This window comes from Xenopus laevis, chromosome 6L (assembly GCF_017654675.1).
Source record: "Xenopus laevis strain J_2021 chromosome 6L, Xenopus_laevis_v10.1, whole genome shotgun sequence".
NCBI lineage: Eukaryota > Metazoa > Chordata > Amphibia > Anura > Pipidae > Xenopus > Xenopus laevis.
The window spans coordinates 158264172-158281571 of NC_054381.1; the positions used below are offsets into that span (position 1 = coordinate 158264172).

The 17400-nt window shown below is 39.8% G+C and overlaps 2 protein-coding genes across 2 annotated transcripts in view; one reads left to right on the forward strand and one right to left on the reverse strand.

The window, feature by feature from the left end:
• Positions 1 to 17400, forward strand: part of dennd3.L (DENN/MADD domain containing 3 L homeolog) — a 99149-nt gene that overhangs the window by 13588 nt on the left and 68161 nt on the right. The window lies entirely within an intron of this gene.
• LOC121394774 (ABC transporter F family member 4-like) lies at positions 759 to 8143 on the reverse strand. Its single transcript, XM_041566768.1, has 16 exons — positions 8038 to 8143; positions 7551 to 7725; positions 7263 to 7361; positions 6796 to 6957; positions 6280 to 6366; positions 5781 to 5942; positions 5261 to 5347; positions 5153 to 5156; positions 4774 to 4982; positions 4602 to 4676; positions 4014 to 4310; positions 3674 to 3742; positions 3125 to 3193; positions 2870 to 3014; positions 1911 to 2829; positions 759 to 1421 (listed from the first exon to the last, which is right to left on the reverse strand). Exons 1-15 carry the CDS (start codon positions 8057 to 8059, stop codon positions 1912 to 1914), a joined length of 2580 nt encoding a protein of 859 aa, XP_041422702.1. The 5' UTR covers positions 8060 to 8143; the 3' UTR covers positions 759 to 1421; position 1911.

Consider the following 17400-nt stretch of genomic DNA (forward strand, 5'->3'; position numbering starts at 1 on the left):
TTTCAAAAGTGCAGCACTGCCGGGCCCTCCTTCAGGCCCGGGCCTGGGACACTCGTACCCCCTGTGCTCCCCTGATGGTGGCCCTGCTCATGAATAACATGTTCCTCGCCAACCCCTTGGATGTTGCTCCCAGTGGCCTCAAAGCAGGAGATTATTTTTGAATTTCAGGCTTGGAGGCAAGTTTTTGTTGTATACCAGGTGTACTGCCAAACAGGCTCCTGTAGTCTGCCAGTCCTCATAGGGGTCACCAAACAGCCAATCACAGCCCTTAATTGGCACCCCAGGAGCTTTTTTTATGATTATGTTGCTCACCAACTCTTTTTTCCACTTTTAAATGTGGCTCATGGGTAAAAAAGGTTGGGAACCCCTGCTATAGAGGAAACAGACAGGGGATGGGGGCCCAGATCATGTGGTCTGCTTCCCCAATAACCCCCCATCCCATACCTCCCAACATTTTGAAAATAGAAAGAGAGACAAAAATTTGCTGAGTGGACCACAGCAAAAACATTTTTTTTTAAAAAAATGGCCACTCCCATTTTGTGGCCACACCCCCTAATTACCATGTTCATTTTACAAAATGTGGCAGGTTATAAAAGTTTAAACACATTTACATTAATGAAGGTGAAGTGCCCTTTAAGCGGCAAGTCACAGTTTCCCCAAGAGACCTGCTTATCTTAAATTGTTACAATTGTTTCTTTGCTTCTCTTAAATTGTTACAAAAGTATCTAAGTGCACTTGCCACGTATTCTGGGACCGCTGGTTGAGCTGTCAAAATCAGTAGTCCCGTTGTTGGGAGGTATGTTATCCTCTCTCTCTCTCTCTCAAGTGGGTGGGAAGCCAGGGACACAAGCTGGCTGGTGGGCGGAGTGAGGGTCATGTATGGGCTGCAAATGTTTTTATGGGAGGGTCTAGTGCATTGTCGTTATGCCCATAGGCTGAAGATTGTTTTTTGGTTTGGGGAGGCTAATTAAAGGTATGTTCTCTACTGTTGATTTCTTAGTCATAATTGCACACAAATTCAACTTAGTAGAATAAATAGAGTCATCGTAATGCAAAATGCCTCCGAAAAACGGCATAACTGCAGTGCCAGTGTCATGCGCATCACCCCTGAAACATGTGGCACAACATATGCCGTGTCCTTGTATAAAACCAACTGGCACAGCTAAAAGATACTGGGCCTTAAAGCAAAATCATATTAAAACACTTCATTTTTAGGAAGAAGATATTTTTTCTGGAAATTTCAACACAACACATATTTATTTAATATAAAAATATAGTTTTATTTTATTATATTTAAAAAAATAAAAATAAATGGAAATAAAATAATTTGATACAGGTAGTGGGATCGTCGTTTGTGTCGCTTGAATGTGCTGGAGTATCAGCTGCAAACTGTAGCTCTGTCGTCGCAGGTTAGATATTCACTGGAAGAAAATGGAATGATATTAATCTTATGCCCTGTGTGTGGATGTGTAAAGTGGGAGCCCTTCTTAATAGATGGAGACACAGTGATACCTCCTATAAGAACATCCAGTAATCCCAATATTTTATACGTTACCAAAAATTCACAAGAATTTATATTTCCCCCCTGGGAGGCCTATATTGGCCAGTAATGATTCTAAACTACCACTAATCATTCTAAATTGTATCAGACTGGAAAACTGCAGGTTACACACAGGGTTGACTGTGGGCCCCCGGCTCTTGTGGGCCCCGCTGGCCCAGTCCAGTTCTCTACACTAATCTTGTTGCCACAGGTCGCGGCAAATTCAAGATATACAGGTGCGGCAGGGGGGCAGCGGCTCATCGGGGGAACTTGGCAGCAGGGGACCAGGGCCCCCCAGTCCGACCCTGGTTACGCACATACGTATGCAATAGTCCTGGTTGAAGTGATGAAGATAAAGCAAAAATCTTACCTTACTTATGAGGCTTTACAGTCTTTGGTGAGACTTTCTTAGATTTAAATGTTTTCCAAGGCTTGGTGGGACGTTTTACTGCTGTCTTTGCTCGAGCTTTTACAGGAGGTGCCTTCTTTACTACAGCTTTTACTGGAGGTGCCTTCTTTGCTCGAGGTTTTACTGGAGGTGCCTTCTTTACTACAGCTTTTACTGGTGATGCCTTCTTTGCTCGAGGTTTTACTGGAGGTGCCTTCTTTACTACAGCTTTTACTGGTGATGCCTTCTTTGCTCGAGGTTTTACTGGAGGTGCCTTCTTTACTACAGCTTTTACTGGAGGTGCCTTCTTTACTACAGCTTTTACTGGAGGTGCCTTCTTTACTACAGCTTTTACTGGAGGTGCCTTCTTTACTACAGCTTTTACTGGTGATGCCTTCTTTGCTCGAGGTTTTACTGGAGGTGCCTTCTTTGCTCGAGGTTTTACTGGAGGTGCCTTCTTTGCTCGAGGTTTTACTGGAGGTGCCTTCTTTGCTCGAGGTTTTACTGGAGGTGCCTTCTTTGCTCGAGGTTTTACTGGAGGTGCCTTCTTTGCTCGAGGTTTTACTGGAGGTGCCTTCTTTGCTCGAGGTTTTACTGGAGGTGCCTTCTTTGCTCGAGGTTTTACTGGAGGTGCCTTCTTTGCTCGAGGTTTTACTGGAGGTGCCTTCTTTACTCGAGCTTTTACTGGGAGTGCCTTCTTTACTCGAGCTTTTACTGGAGGTGCCTTCTTTGCACCACTGCCTTCTTTAGTCTCCTTTCCAGCCTCTGAATCATGTTTTTTGGATTTTTCCTTTGAACTTTTCACAGTTTTTGCTGGACCTTTTACTGCCAGTACCTTCTTTGCACTACTGCCCTTTTTAGGTTTACGTTTGACCAGTGATCTTTTCTTTTGGGATCCTTTCTTGTAAATTTTTTAGTCTTTGCAGGCCCCTTTCTGGTACAAGTGCCTTCTTTTCACTACTGCCTTCTTTAGCAATTTCCTTTTCATCCTCTAAATCACCTTTCTTTGGATCAGCCACAATTTCCGTGGCATCTTTTTTAGTTGATGGTTTCTTTGAGGTTCTTGGCCTTACAACTTTCATAACCCTGCACACAAAAAGTTAAATATTACTGCCTTGTTAAAGGTACATTTTTTGCCAGATGTGTTTCTTGTGTTTAATAATGAAGTTGAAACAAATAAAGTTTATCAGACTCACCTTTTAGGTTTCCTAGCTGGGCGTCTGTCTTTTCGCTTTATTTTCTTTTTAGTACCATCCTGCTGAGTCCTGCACAAACAAAAAGCAGAAATTACCATCCAGTTTGAATGTTGGTATGAGTACAGCACTGTGTGCCAAGGAACTGATTGAACTGAGCATAATTATCATTTAACTTATTGATAGAGGGCTTAATAACCTAGGTCTCGCCAACTACCTCTGGGCTACAACTACATGATGGAAAGGAATGAATGACTGGAGAGATGTAGGTGTACAAGTATAAGGGGAAGGTGGGCTAAATATCAGAAGCGTTTATAAAAGGTGGTTTTCTCTTTTTAACAACCTTCTTCTGCCTTTTGTTTAATCCTAAACAAACAGTGGAAATGACTATAACTGACTGCAGGTCCCATTGTTATTCTGCATTTGTGACATTGCACTGAAATTGCAACTGCAAAGATTTTTGTGAATCTTGCATGAATCATAGCAAGTATATAACTTCAACAATGGACTAAGACTAATAAGAAAATGGCAAAAATTTAAGTTCCAACGCACTTGCTCTTCTCTGGCTTCTCTTCTTCTGCGGCATCTTTTGGCTCCTCATCTTTCGCAGGAAGCGGTTTTCTAAATAAACACAAAGTTTGCACATAATTAAAACATGTCATAATTTGGGGAGATTATTACAAATCAAGCCACCTGCACTAGAAATTCAATTCTGATCTGTTGGCCTGCGGTGCAGGCGCTGTAGAAATCATAAAAATGATTGATTGTATCTAGACACAGACCATATAAACTTATTCTAAGTCTAAAATATTATTATTATTCCTGTTAAATATATAAAGAAAGCCAAAACAATTTAGGAGTGAAGTCTAGACATCAGAGTTTGGAAACTTACAGCTTCTGTTTAAGAGCCGTAGAGGATGGTTTCTTGGGAGCTAATTTTTTCTTAGAAGACTTTTTTGGAGGTTCTGGTACATCTTCAGCCTCCTTGTCTTCTGCTTTGTCAGTGGTCTTCAGTTTCTTTTTAGAAGACTTCTTCAAAGGCTTTGGGACATCTTCAGCCTCCTCGTCTTCTGCCTTTTTCTTAGTGATCTTTTTTGGAGGTTCTGGTTCCTCCTCAGACTCCTCCTCTGTCACTACAGGTTTTTCTTTTTTAGCGATCTTCTTTTTAGGCACTTTCTTTTGTTTAACCCTGCACAACAAGAGTAGCACACACATAGTAACTCATTGGATCCCTATATTTAATTATTTATTTATTAAAAGTCTGTGAGCCTAAAATACACCTAACTTATAAAGAATTAATTTGATTCACCAAGGATCTTTCTGTAAGCCATATGGACATACTTTTACAACTGCCCTACTGGGGCCATTGGGTGACATATAACTCAACAGCTGGAGAGGGGCAATGAAATATTAATGAAAGCTAATGGTTAGGGGTAGTTGAGGCCTACAGAAAATACAACATTTAAGCCAAGAAACTCACTTGATTGGCTTTTGCTGCTCTTCCTCTGCTTCCTCTTCTTCTGATACAGACTCATCTGTCTGAGTAACATCGGACCTGAGCAAACAAAAGGTTTAGATGATTAAAAAAAATTCTGGTTACCCCTCCAACAGCAGACAGAGCAAAGTCCTGAATTTAGGGTTAGGAAACTTACTGCTTCTTTTTCCGAGTTTTAGAAGAAGGTTTCTTGGAAGGTTTTTTCTTAGACTTTTTTGGAGGTTCTGGTTCCTCTTCAGACACCTCTTCTGCCACAACAGGTTCTGCTTTTTTAGTGGTCTTCTTTTTGTGCACTTTCTTTTGCTTAACCCTGCACAAACAAGAGTAGCACACAAGTAGTAAGTCATTGGAACACCAATTTTTTTTCTGGCATCAGTAAAACAACAGCTTCAGGTCATGAGATTGATGTCACTTAAAATACTCCCATTTTATAAGGGGTGTTCATTTGATTTGTTAAGGATCTTTCAGTAACCATTTAGATATATTTCTGCAATTGACCTACTGTGCCCACATTGGGCTGTTAAGTGACCAGTAACTGAACTGAAGGAGTGGGGAACTGAAAATATTACGGCTAATGGTTAATGGTGGTTGCAGCCCCCTGGGACCTATGAAAACATTTTAAAAAATCAAACCCAGAAACTCACTTGATTGGCTTTTTCTGCTCTTCCTCTGAAGTCTCAGGCTCTGCCTCAGAAGTCTCGGTCTCTTCTTCTGGCTGAACAATGATGGACCTGAACAAACCAAAGTTTCAGATGATGAAAAATTCAGATTTAATGGCAAATTATTGAAATAAGGTGGAAACTGCATGTACCTAGGAAATGTATTCCCTACAACTACTTCTAATTTATAATGCTGACATATTGCTTTAAAACATTCTTTGTAATAAATACTATTAAAGAAGCTCTTTATAGTACTTAAAAATTATATTATCTTGAAATTATTGGAAGGGTTTTTCACCACATCCATCTTATATACCCTTCTGACAGTGCAATGTTTTACTGAAGGTATAGTCTGGCTGTGAAAGATTGATTGCACCCAGACACTGACCCTATGAACTCTGATACTTCAGTAAAATGTTGGTATCCATGAAAAATATCAATTAAAAAAGCAATCAGATCAGACCGTTTAAGAGTGAAATCCTGAATTCAGACTTAGAAAACTTACCGCTTCTTTTTCAGAGCCTTAGAGGAAGGTTTCTTTGAAGGCAGCGTCTTCTGTGAAGACTTTTTAGGAGTTTCTGGTTCTTCTTCAGTCTCCTCCTCTTCTGACACTGCAGGTTCTGCTTTTTTAGTGATTTTCTTCTTAATCACTTTCTTTTGCTTAACCCTGCACAAACAAGAGTAGCACACAAGTAGTAAGTCATTGGAACACCTACTTTTTTCTGGCATCAGTAAAACAACAGTTTCAATAAAGTCGTGAGATTGATGTCACTTAAAATACTCCCATTTTATAAGGGGGATTCATTTGATTTGTTAAGGATCTTTCAGTAACCATTTAGATATATTTCTGCAATTGACCTACTGAGTCCACATTGGGCTGTTAAGTGACCAGTAACTGAACTGAAGGAGTGGGGAACTGAAAATATTACTGCTAATGGTTAATGGTGGTTGCAGCCCCCTGGGACCTATGAAAACATTTTAAAAAATCAAACCCAGAAACTCACTTGATTGGCTTTTCCTGCTCTTCCTCTGAAGTCTCAGGCTCTGCCTCAGAAGTCTCAGTCTCTTCCTCTGGCTGAACAATGACGGACCTGAACAAACCAAAGGTTCAGATGATGAAAAATTCAGATTTAATGGCAAATTATTGAAATAAGGTGGAAACTGCATGTACCTAGGAAATGTATTCCCTACAACTACTTCAGGATCTAATTTATAATGCTGACATATTGCTTTAAAAATTCTATGCCATAAATACTTTTAAAGGAGCTCTTTATAGTTAAAAATTATATTATTTTGAAATTATTGGAGGGTATTTCACCACATCCATCTAATATACCCTTCTGACAATGTTTTACTGAAGGTATAGTCTGGCAGTGAAAGATTGATTGCACCCAGACACTAACCCTATGAACTCTGATACTTCAGTAAAATGTTGGTATCCAAGAAAAATATCAATTAAAAAAGCAATCAGATCAGACCGTTTAAGAGTGAAATCCTGAATTCAGACTTAGAAAACTTACTGCTTCTTTTTCAGAGCCTTAGAGGAAGGTTTCTTTGAAGGCAGCGTCTTCTGTGAAGACTTTTTAGGAGTTTCTGGTTCTTCTTCAGTCTCCTCCTCTTCTGACACTGCAGGTTCTGCTTTTTTAGTGGTTTCCTTCTTAATCACTTCCTTTTGTTTAACCCTGAACAAACAAGAATATAACAGTTAGTAACTAATGACGCCACTACTTTATTTCCGGCATCACAAACATTCCAACTTACAACAATGTTATGAGTGGACTTCAACCTAAAATCTATTAATTCTCAAAGGATCTTTCAGTAAACCACCTGGACATATATTTACAGTTCTCCTACTCTGTCCACATTGGGGCCATTGGTTGATATGTATCTGAACTGCAGGAGTGGGGCTTTGAAAACATTACTGAAATCTAATGGTTGATGTCAGCTGTAGCCCTCTGGGATCTATTTAATATAAGTGGAAACTTACACAACTGCTACTGTTGCTTTTGTCCTTGGTTTTCCATGAACTATCAGCCATTCTTCATCTTCTGGTGAGGTCGTCTTCCTCAGCTTGTAATAGAGAAACCTGCAATAAAATACAGTTCCATAAGTGACTCTGAAGCAGTTTAGAGGCTGCAATAATCAAAAATGTAGAATTATTATATGTAATAGATTTAATACCAGGATTTAAACAACTACCCAAGTACCTGAGTGGCACCAGGTAAATTGTCCCGAATCCCTAATTGTAAAAAGAAATAAAAAACAAGTGACTCACCATCCAAAGGCTTCACCCGCTATAATTATGGCAAATAGAACTATAAACACAACAAATATCCATGTCTTGCTAGAAGTATTGGTGCTTTCGTCTGGTGTTTCTTCAGTTCCATTAATCTCTCCAGCTCTAGCGCTTAGTAGTGTTCCGTCTACTGGGCCACGTTTCTGGGCCACTTCTGAAATACAAAAAATGATGGTTCTGTCACCAATGTGGGGTCTAAGATATTTATACTAATTATCGACTAGTACCCCGGCTCCTGGTACACAATTATAATCACTGAGGGGTGTCTAACATTTGCACCGCTCTGTGATTAAAACTTTCCTTTAATAGGAATAAGTAATGAATTGGATTTTTATCCTTTGTAACATTTCAACAAAAATTTAGATTCTATTTAACACAATATTATATGATATCCCCATTTTAAGAAAATAAATATATTTAATATTTAGGCATTGTTTGAAATTCTAGTTAAGCTTCCGATCTTTACCTAAATTCCTCTTCATATCCATAATCTGGACAGTAATTTCTGGAACAGGCTCATAGAGGATTCCATCAGCAGTGAGCCGAACGGAATAATTGCCCCAGTCAATGCTCTTGGCAGGACTGATAATCAGAGAACAGTTGCCTCGTCGTAGGAGAGATGGAAACACCTTAAACCTCTTCCTAGACTTGCTGGAAGCCCGCTGTTTGCTCCTAAAGAGACTGATCAGGGGGATGTAGCTTTTTCCTTCATCAATCGTTTTAATCCATTCTAAATGCAGCTGCTCATGGTTTATAGGAGAATCCGCTGTGAAGGTGCAAGGGATCATATTCCAGGAATTCACCTTCAGTTCTACATGATCTCTGTATAGTGTAACATGTTTTATCTTCACAGCTAAAGGAGAGGGAGAAAAAAAGTGTAATTATTTTATTCCATCAGCCCCTTACCCCAAAAATCAAAGCTGCTGAAATTGAAAAGACAAAGTTCTCTATGTCTAGTTTCTCTACTGACCTGATGTTGGATGAAGGATGAGAAAGAAGAGTCCAAAGATAAACCACATCATTGTTCTACGGTGGCTCACTGGGGTCTTGTTACTTCTGTTTCTGAGGGATAAAAAGAAAGAATAATGTAAGGGAAGGTACATCAGTATTATCATTTATTTATCTACCTCATCTGTTCAGCATACTGCTACAACATTTATAATGTACCTGTTGGTAGAGAATATAATAGATGACATAGAGTAGTGCTGTTATTATTATTATTATTATTATTACTACATTCATTTATTAAGGGCAAGTATATTCCACAGCACTTTGCATAAGGCAAACAGAAGATAAACAGGTACAACTAATCACTAACACCTCCTGAACTTCCAGAACAGGCAAAAAGCCATTAAAAATCAGCCCACGATTTCCTAAAAATTACAAAACAATACATCTTAAAAAACCTGTCCCCCACCTCCCGCCATAGTCTACCTACAGCCCCACATTACCTTGGATTGTTTTTGTAAAATAAAATAAAAAATAAAAAAATTAATATTCCTTGCATGGAGAACGGTGGTGAGATGTTCATCCGACGCAGGAAATATAGAGAATGAGCTGCGCAAACCTAACAACTAACATCTGCACCTGGGTAACTATGGTAACAGGATAGGGTGATTATGACATCATACAGGACACCTGGGTAACTATAGCAACAGGGCATTGTTATTATGACATCACAAAGGGTGGATGATTGGATCTTTTTGTGTTTACATTTAGTTACTATAGCAACAGGATGGTCATTATGACATCATATGGGACACCTTGGTAACTATAGCAACAGGGCATTGTCATTATGATATCACAAGTGTGGATGATTGGACTTTTTTATGTTTACATTAGGTTTCTATAGCAACAGGACAGGGTCATTGTGACATCATAAACTGGATTTAACCGGTTACCATCTCCTTCAAAAGCTGCTTATGCCAGCCAATAGAACCTCTCAATGGCAACCTAAAAATGATCAGAAAGTGTCTTCTATCTACCAGAAGCCACTTACTACCAAATGTGCAACCACTTTGAGCTGCATGAACCAACATTGTCCCATTAATAAAGAATTAGTAAGGTTTTGTCGCAATGATACATTCTCTATCGCCATTATAATAGGGACATTTTTATGGTACAGATTAGTGATGTGCGGGCTGACCCGATACTCGCGGGTCGGGCAGGTGCAGGCCACCTTCAAATGCCGGCAACTAACTTCCGGGTTCCGGTTTTATAGTCTCGAGTCTGCTAGCTCCGCCCCTTGTGTGACGTCATTGTGATGTCAGTGGCGGTGCGGGTCTATAAAAGGACCCCGGAGGGGCGGGCTGCAGCAGGGCGGGTCAGGAAAACCCTGACCTGCACATCACTAGTACAGATGTTCTAAGAACAGGACAGAGTAATTATGACATCATTCAGTATATTCATCATACAAAACAAGTCACAAAAGTAAAAAATTATACCTAATGGCAACGTGTCTGTAAATACCCGTTCAATTGCTTGTACCGAAAAATATGTGTAAAAAATGCTAATCTATATTTATGTGAATGTTTTTGCATCTTTAGGGTTTAATTTAAATTTGAAGTATCTGCTTAATTAATACCCTCCTTTATTGTTTTCTCTCTGAGTTGTGTATATGATGTATATAATATGCTGTGTTTGGGTATTTTGTATCTGTATGTATGTGTGTTTTCTGAGATTGTACCTCTTTTAGAGATATTAAGAGGCATATTTATCAAGGGTCGAATGTCAAATTCATGTGAGTTTTTTAAACTCCCTTAAATTCGACTGGGGAAATGTATTTTAAAAATCGTGTTTTTAAACTTGAGAGAATTTAAACGACCTTAAAACTTTGAAAATTTTTCTCCCAAAAAAACTTGAATGTCAAGAAGTCAACAAACATCTCCAAATTTATCCCTGGACTTCTCCCATTGACTTTTACAGTAATTCGCAGGTTTTAGGTGGTGAATAGTCAAATTCTAATTCTTAAAGGGCTAAATCACAAAATTTGAATTCGATTTAAAAAAAAAAAATTGAATTGAGTTTGGATAAGTCCCTAGTCAAATTTGATAGTTTTGACTAAAAAAATTCCATATCGACCCTTAATAAATCTGCCCCTAAGAGTTTGATTTTCTTTTCAGAGACATTTTCCTTTCTTTGCTTTAATTTAAATGTTTTGTATCTTGTTTCCTATTGGTCATGTCTCTCTATAAATACCTACTTCCTGCGAGGTAAAGATAGCCCATGATTAAGTGCCCTGGGGTGCTCAAAACCCATAGGACCAATTGAGATACTGTTCCTTTTTTTAATGAATCTACAATAAATATTATATTTTTAACTTTAATTTTGGTGTCCTTGTGGAATCTTTCTGAGTGCCCAATACCCGTCTTTTTGTATGATGCTGGCTTATCCTCTCCCTAAGCTGAGGGTCTGAGGCACCTGGACCACCTATTCAATGTGGTGAGTGATCAACATATTCCGTGTCCAGTGCCCTTCATTTTTGTTATGGTCACAGAACAACCCCTCCGTGACTTCTAATATCCTTATCATTTACAGTAGGGGGTACATTATCCCTTATAATACATGAGTGATACTCAGAGTTCCCTGTATAACTCAGCCTGCAGCCTTGTGCCTTTATATGGTCACAGAACAACCCCTCAGTGACTTCTAATATCCTTATCATTTACAGTAGGGGGTACATTATCCTTTATAATACATGAGTGATACTCAGAGTTCCCTGTATAACTCAGCTTGCAGCCTTGTGCCTTTATATGGTCACAGAACAACCCCTCAGTGACTTCTAATATCCTTATCATTTACAGTAGGGGGTACATTATCCCTTATAATACATGAGTGATACTCAGAGTTCCCTGTATAACTCAGCCTGCAGCCTTGTGACTTTATATGGTCACAGAACAACCCCTCAGTGACTTCTAATATCCTTATCATTTACAGTAGGGGGTACATTATACCATATAATACACGAGTGATACTCAGAGTTCCCTGTATAACTCAGCCTGCAGCCTTGTGCCTTTATATGGTCACAGAACAACCCCTCAGTGACTTCTAATATCCTTATCATTTACAGTAGGGGGTACATTATCCCTTATATTACATGAGTGATACTCAGAATTCCCTGTATAACTCACCCTGCAGCCTTGTGACTTTATATGGTCACAGAACAAACCCCTCAGTGACTTCTAATATCCTTATCATTTACAGTAGGGGGTACATTATCCCTTATAATACATGAGTGATACTCAGAGTTCCCTGTATAACTCAGCCTGCAGCCTTGTGCCTTTATATGGTCACAGAACAACCCCTTAGTGACTTCTAATATCCTTATCATTTACAGTAGGGGGTACATTATCCCTTGTAATACATGAGTGATACTCAGAGTTCCCTGTATAACTCAGCCTGTAGCCTTGTGCCTTTATATGGTCACAGAACAACCCCTTGTGACTTCTAATATCCTTATCATTTACAGTAGGGGGTACATTATCCCTTATAATACATTAGTGATACTCAGAGTTCCCTGTATAACTCAGCCTGCAGCCTTGTGCCTTTATATGGTCACAGTCCTAATAAATTGTAATGTTTTAAAAGTCATTGGTGCCAATTAATATGTTGTGTATATTTACCCTGTTTTTGCTGTTCCATATATATATATATATATATATATATATATATATATATATATATATATATATATATATATATAGATAGATAGATAGATATATTGTACTGCCTGTGGCAGCTCCCACACATATGTATAAATATAGAAATACAAAGAGGGAATGCTCTGGGCACACAATAATCTCCACACTCATACTGTACTCCTTTTAAACAGACAGCACCAGACCAATGGAAATTTTCTTAAAAAGTATTTTTTTGAAGGTCTTTATTCAGATGCAATACAGCAACATTTCAGGCTTAGATTAGCCTTTCCTCAAGCTGATAATGCCTGAAACGTTGCTGTATTGTGTCTGAATAAAGCCCGTTAAATAAAAAATTTCCGTTGGTCTGGTTTTCTATTTGGCTGCAAGTGGCTGCCTGGGACGCACACCTAACAAGACTACCTATGGATGGTGAGTGCTGACTTCTTATCCTGCACACTCATACTGTACTGTCTAAGGCAGTGATCCCCAACCAGTAGCTCATGAGCAACGTGTTTCTCTCCAACCGTTTGGATGTTGCTCTCAGTGTCCTCAAAGCAGGAGCGTATTTTTGAATTTCAGGCTTCAAAGCCAGTTTTAATTGCATAAAAACTAAGTACAGTGCCAAATAGAACCTCCTGTAGGCTTCCAGTCCATATAGGGGCTACCAAACAGCCAATAACAGCCCTTATTTGGCACCCAAGGGACTTTTCATGCTTGTGTTGCTCCCCAACTCTTTTTACATTTGAATGTGGCTCACGAGTAAAAAAGGTTGGAGACCCCTGGTCTAAGGGAAACAATATGGCAGCTCCATCCATATATAGTGGATGCCGCATTCTATTTACTGTAGGCACCTGGGAGGCATTACTGGTTAATACGGAAGAAGTTATTTGTCTAATGCAAAGGTAACAGGACAGACTCAAATTCTTTTCAAATTCTAGTAGATAATTCATCCAGGATTTAGCAGTGATTTTGCAGTGAGTGTAGTTAAATCCCAGGCAAGATTTGCATGAAGTCCCAGTGCCCCCTATTGGCCATAGGTGGGTATTGGCACAGAAACCTTTGGCTGAGGAACATAAAAGTACAATTTAGGCAATGAGATGTGATTGGGGGAAATGATGGAAACAGAAAAGAGCAGGGAATTGTGCCACAGGGAAGGGTCTATACATGGCAGGACTGGGCAGTGAATGAAGTTCAGCCTAAAGACTTCTATAATGAAAACAGCAGTTGATAAGAAATAGATGGGATTGGCACCACATTATATCCCTCGGCTGATTACTGACACTGTCTCTGCTACTAGACTGGCACATGAGCATCACAGAAACTGCACTTCATATGCAGAGCTGTTCTGCAGGGCACAACTGTAACTCACAGTAACTGCTCCAATAACATTATCACATGGACTTTGTGTGTCTCCTGCACATCAGCTTTATGCCCTGATCCTCCCAGGCTCCTCTGTGCTTGGGGTGTCCTACTCCTTACCACTAGGGGGCACAATATGTGTGTGAGTAAAAATACAGGAGCTGTGTCATATATGTATTTATTTATATAGTGGTGTTTATATACACAGCACTGTACAACAGGACAATACATTCATAGAACAAACAGGGGTCAATGCAGTAATAAATACAAATAAATATAGTTACATTAAAGGAATTTTTCAGTATAAAAATAAAAACTGGGCAAATATATAGGCTTTCCAAAATAAAAAATCTTTCTAATATAGTTAGTTAGTCAAAAATGTAATGTATAAAGGCTGGAGTGACTGGAAATGTAACATAATAGCCAGAACACTACTTCCTGCTTTTCAGCTCTCTTGCTTTCCACTGATTGGTTACCAGGCAGTAACCAATCAGTGACTTGAGGGGGGGCACATGGGTCATATCTGTTGCTTTTGAATCTGAGCTGAATGCTGAGGATCAATTGCAAACTATGCTATATTGAAATAAAAGCGGTTTTAATGAAAAACCTGGAGTGCTGCAATCTATATACACTTAGATCAATTGCAAACTCACTGAACAGTTATGTCCCATGTGGCCCCCCTTATAGTCACTGACTAACTCAGAGTTAGAGCTGAAAAGCAGGAAGTAGTGTTCTGGCTATTATGTTACACATCCACTCACTCCAGCCTTTATACATCACATTTTTGGCTAACTAACTATATTAGATACATTTTTTATTTTGCACAGCCTATCTATTAATCCAGTTTTTATTTTCATACTGAACTGTTCCTTTAAAGATTTAGATCTTAATTTTATAGAGACAAGTGGAAACATGGTGTTGCCCTGTAGAGCTTGCAATCTAAGTGGGTGGGTAAGTGCAATACAAGTGCCAGTACTGGGTCACATGTTCTGAAAAGAAAGCGGAAGGAATCTCTCCAGAGGAATTCTGGGATGGGAATGGCATTCCCAATGTATGGAGCAGCAAGGCAGAAAGGGTTAAGGAGGGGTAAAAGTAGTAATAGTGGGGGGTGAAACCAAGAGGAGGAGACGGCCAGGAATGTAAAGAGACACAAGAGTAGAGATAGACTGGGGTGCAGAGGAATAAAGGGAACGTTAAAAGGAGGAGTTTATAAAAATATGATAAGGATTTTAGCAGGGGAGTGGCCTGTTCTGTCTTGGATGAGAGGAGGAGGAGTCTTACATCAGTTCTAATTAAGTTTAATACTGCCTGTAGTGGGGAGAGATGGCAGTTAGGGAGGCCAGTTAGTAGCAGGTTACAGTGATCTAGTCGGGATAGCATGAGAGCATGCATGAGCACATTAGCTGATTATAACATTATTGATGTGACAGGTTTTGACAGTAGTATTAATGTGGGCAGAGGAGGGAACCCAAGTTCACAGGCACTGTTTGGAGGTGACAGGGTTAATGAGTGATCAATAGTAGAGATAATATAGGAGGGAGGAAGAACAGACTGATTTGATGATGATGATGATGATTTTTTCAGTGTTAAGGCCCCCATACACAGACAGATAGAAGCTGCCGACAGATTAAGTCCACAGCTTATTGGAAGTGTATAGGGGCCCTCCGACAGGCTTCCCTGACCGATATCTGTCCGAAAGTAATTGCAGATTGTCTCAGAATATCACTCTTTACATCATACTTAAAGTTAATTCAAAAGTGAACAACCTTAAAGGGGAAGGAAACCTAGTTGGCACAAAACCCCCCCCCCCCGTGTGTTGCCCACCCTCCCCCCTGGCCTACCCGTCCCGCTGGGCAAATGCCCCTAACTTGTTACTTACCCTTCTGCGCAGGTCCAGTCCAGGGAGTTCACCGACGACATCTTCTTCCACGCAATCTTCTTCCTGCTGTGAACGGCATTTTGGCGCATGCGCAGTATTATCATTTCGCCGGTACGATCTACTGCGCATGCGCCAAAAGTCACGCGCATGTGCAGTAGATCGTACCGGCGAAATGATCCTACTGCGCATGCGCCGTTCACAGCAGGAAGAAGATCGCGTGGAAGAAGATGCCGTCTGTGAACTCCCTGGACTGGACCTGCGCAGAAGGGTAAGTAACAAGTTAGGGGCATTTGCCCAGCGGGACGGGTAGGCCAGGGGGAGGAGGGAGGGTGGGCAACAAACGGGAGGGGGGGTGGGGGGTTTGCACCGACTAGGTTTCCTTCCCCTTTAAGGGGCAGATTTATCAAGGGTCGAATTGAAAATTTGAATTTTCTATTTTTTTTTTTAATTCCAAAACTGTCAAATGCGAATAGGGTATTCCTAAAATTTGATTCGAGTTTTTTTTCATTCAAATTTGATTTTTGAGATTTATCATACACTGGCCCTTTAGGAACTCGAATTTGCCACCTAAAACCTGCCAAATTGCTGTTTTAGTCAATGGGAGACGTCCTGGGATCAATTTGGAGTTGTTTGCTATTTTTGTCAAGTTTTTTTCATAGAAAAAACTTGAATCAAGCTGCCCCAGTCATGTTACTTGTGCTGTGATAAACTTCAGTCACTCTTTACTGCTGTACTGCAAGTTGGAGTGATATCACCCCTTCCCCCCCCCAGCAGCCAAACAACAGAACAATGGGAAGGTAACCAGATAGCAGCTCCCTAACACAAGATAACAGCTGCCTGATAGATATAAGAACAGCACTCAATAGTAAAATCCAGGTCCCACTGAGACACATTCAGTTACATTGAGTAGGAGAAACAACAGCCTGCCAGAAAGCAGTTCCATCCTAAAGTGCTGGCTCTTTCTGAAATCACATGACCAGGCAAAATGAGCTGAGATGCACCTACACACCAATATTACAACTAAATACACTTGCTGGTTCAGGAATGACATTTTATATTGTACAGTGAATTATTTGCAGTGTAAACAGTGTCATTTAGAAATAAAAACTATATCATAAAAATCATGACAGAATCCCATTAAGCTGCTGTTTTCTGATAAACTCACACATTCATCTCGCCGTCACTACACGGAAACAATATAACATATACTGGAAATGGACTTTGAGTTTCCCACTGTTAAAACGCAAGCAGACCTTCCTGGTGAATTGTCTTTAGTACAAAGGAATACTTATCCTATCATAGTTTTATGGGATCTCTCTGTACAGACTGAATTGTGCTTAGTACAGGGGATACCTATGCTGCCATAGTTTTATGGGATCTCTCTGTACAGACTATGAGCAAACTTGGGGGACTGTTCCTGCTGAATTGTGCTTAGTACAGGGGAATACCTATGCTGCCATAGTTTTATGGGATCTCTCTGTACAGACTATGAGCAAACTTAGGGGACTGTTCCTGCTGAATTGTGCTTAGTACAGGGTAATATATATGCTGCCATAGTTTTATGGGATCTGATGATTTGAATAAGAGACTGGCATACAAATAAGAGACTGGCATACAAATAAGAGACTGGCATACAAATAAGAGAGGCCTGAATAGAAAGAGAAGTTATTAAGCAATATTAATATATTTGTAGCCTTACAGAGCATTTGCTTTTTAGATTGGGTCAGTGACTCCCATTTCAAAGCTGGAAAGAGTCAGAAGAAAAAAGCAAATAATGAAAAACCTATAAAAATAAATAAATAATGAAAACCAATTGTAAAGTTGCTTAGAATTGACCTTTCTATAACATATTTAAAGGTGACCCACCCTGTAACGCAGCACAGGCACAAGACTCCTGTGGAAACCAGAAATACAGGTTTCTGAGATCATGAGTGAGCTTTTTTCCTGTCTC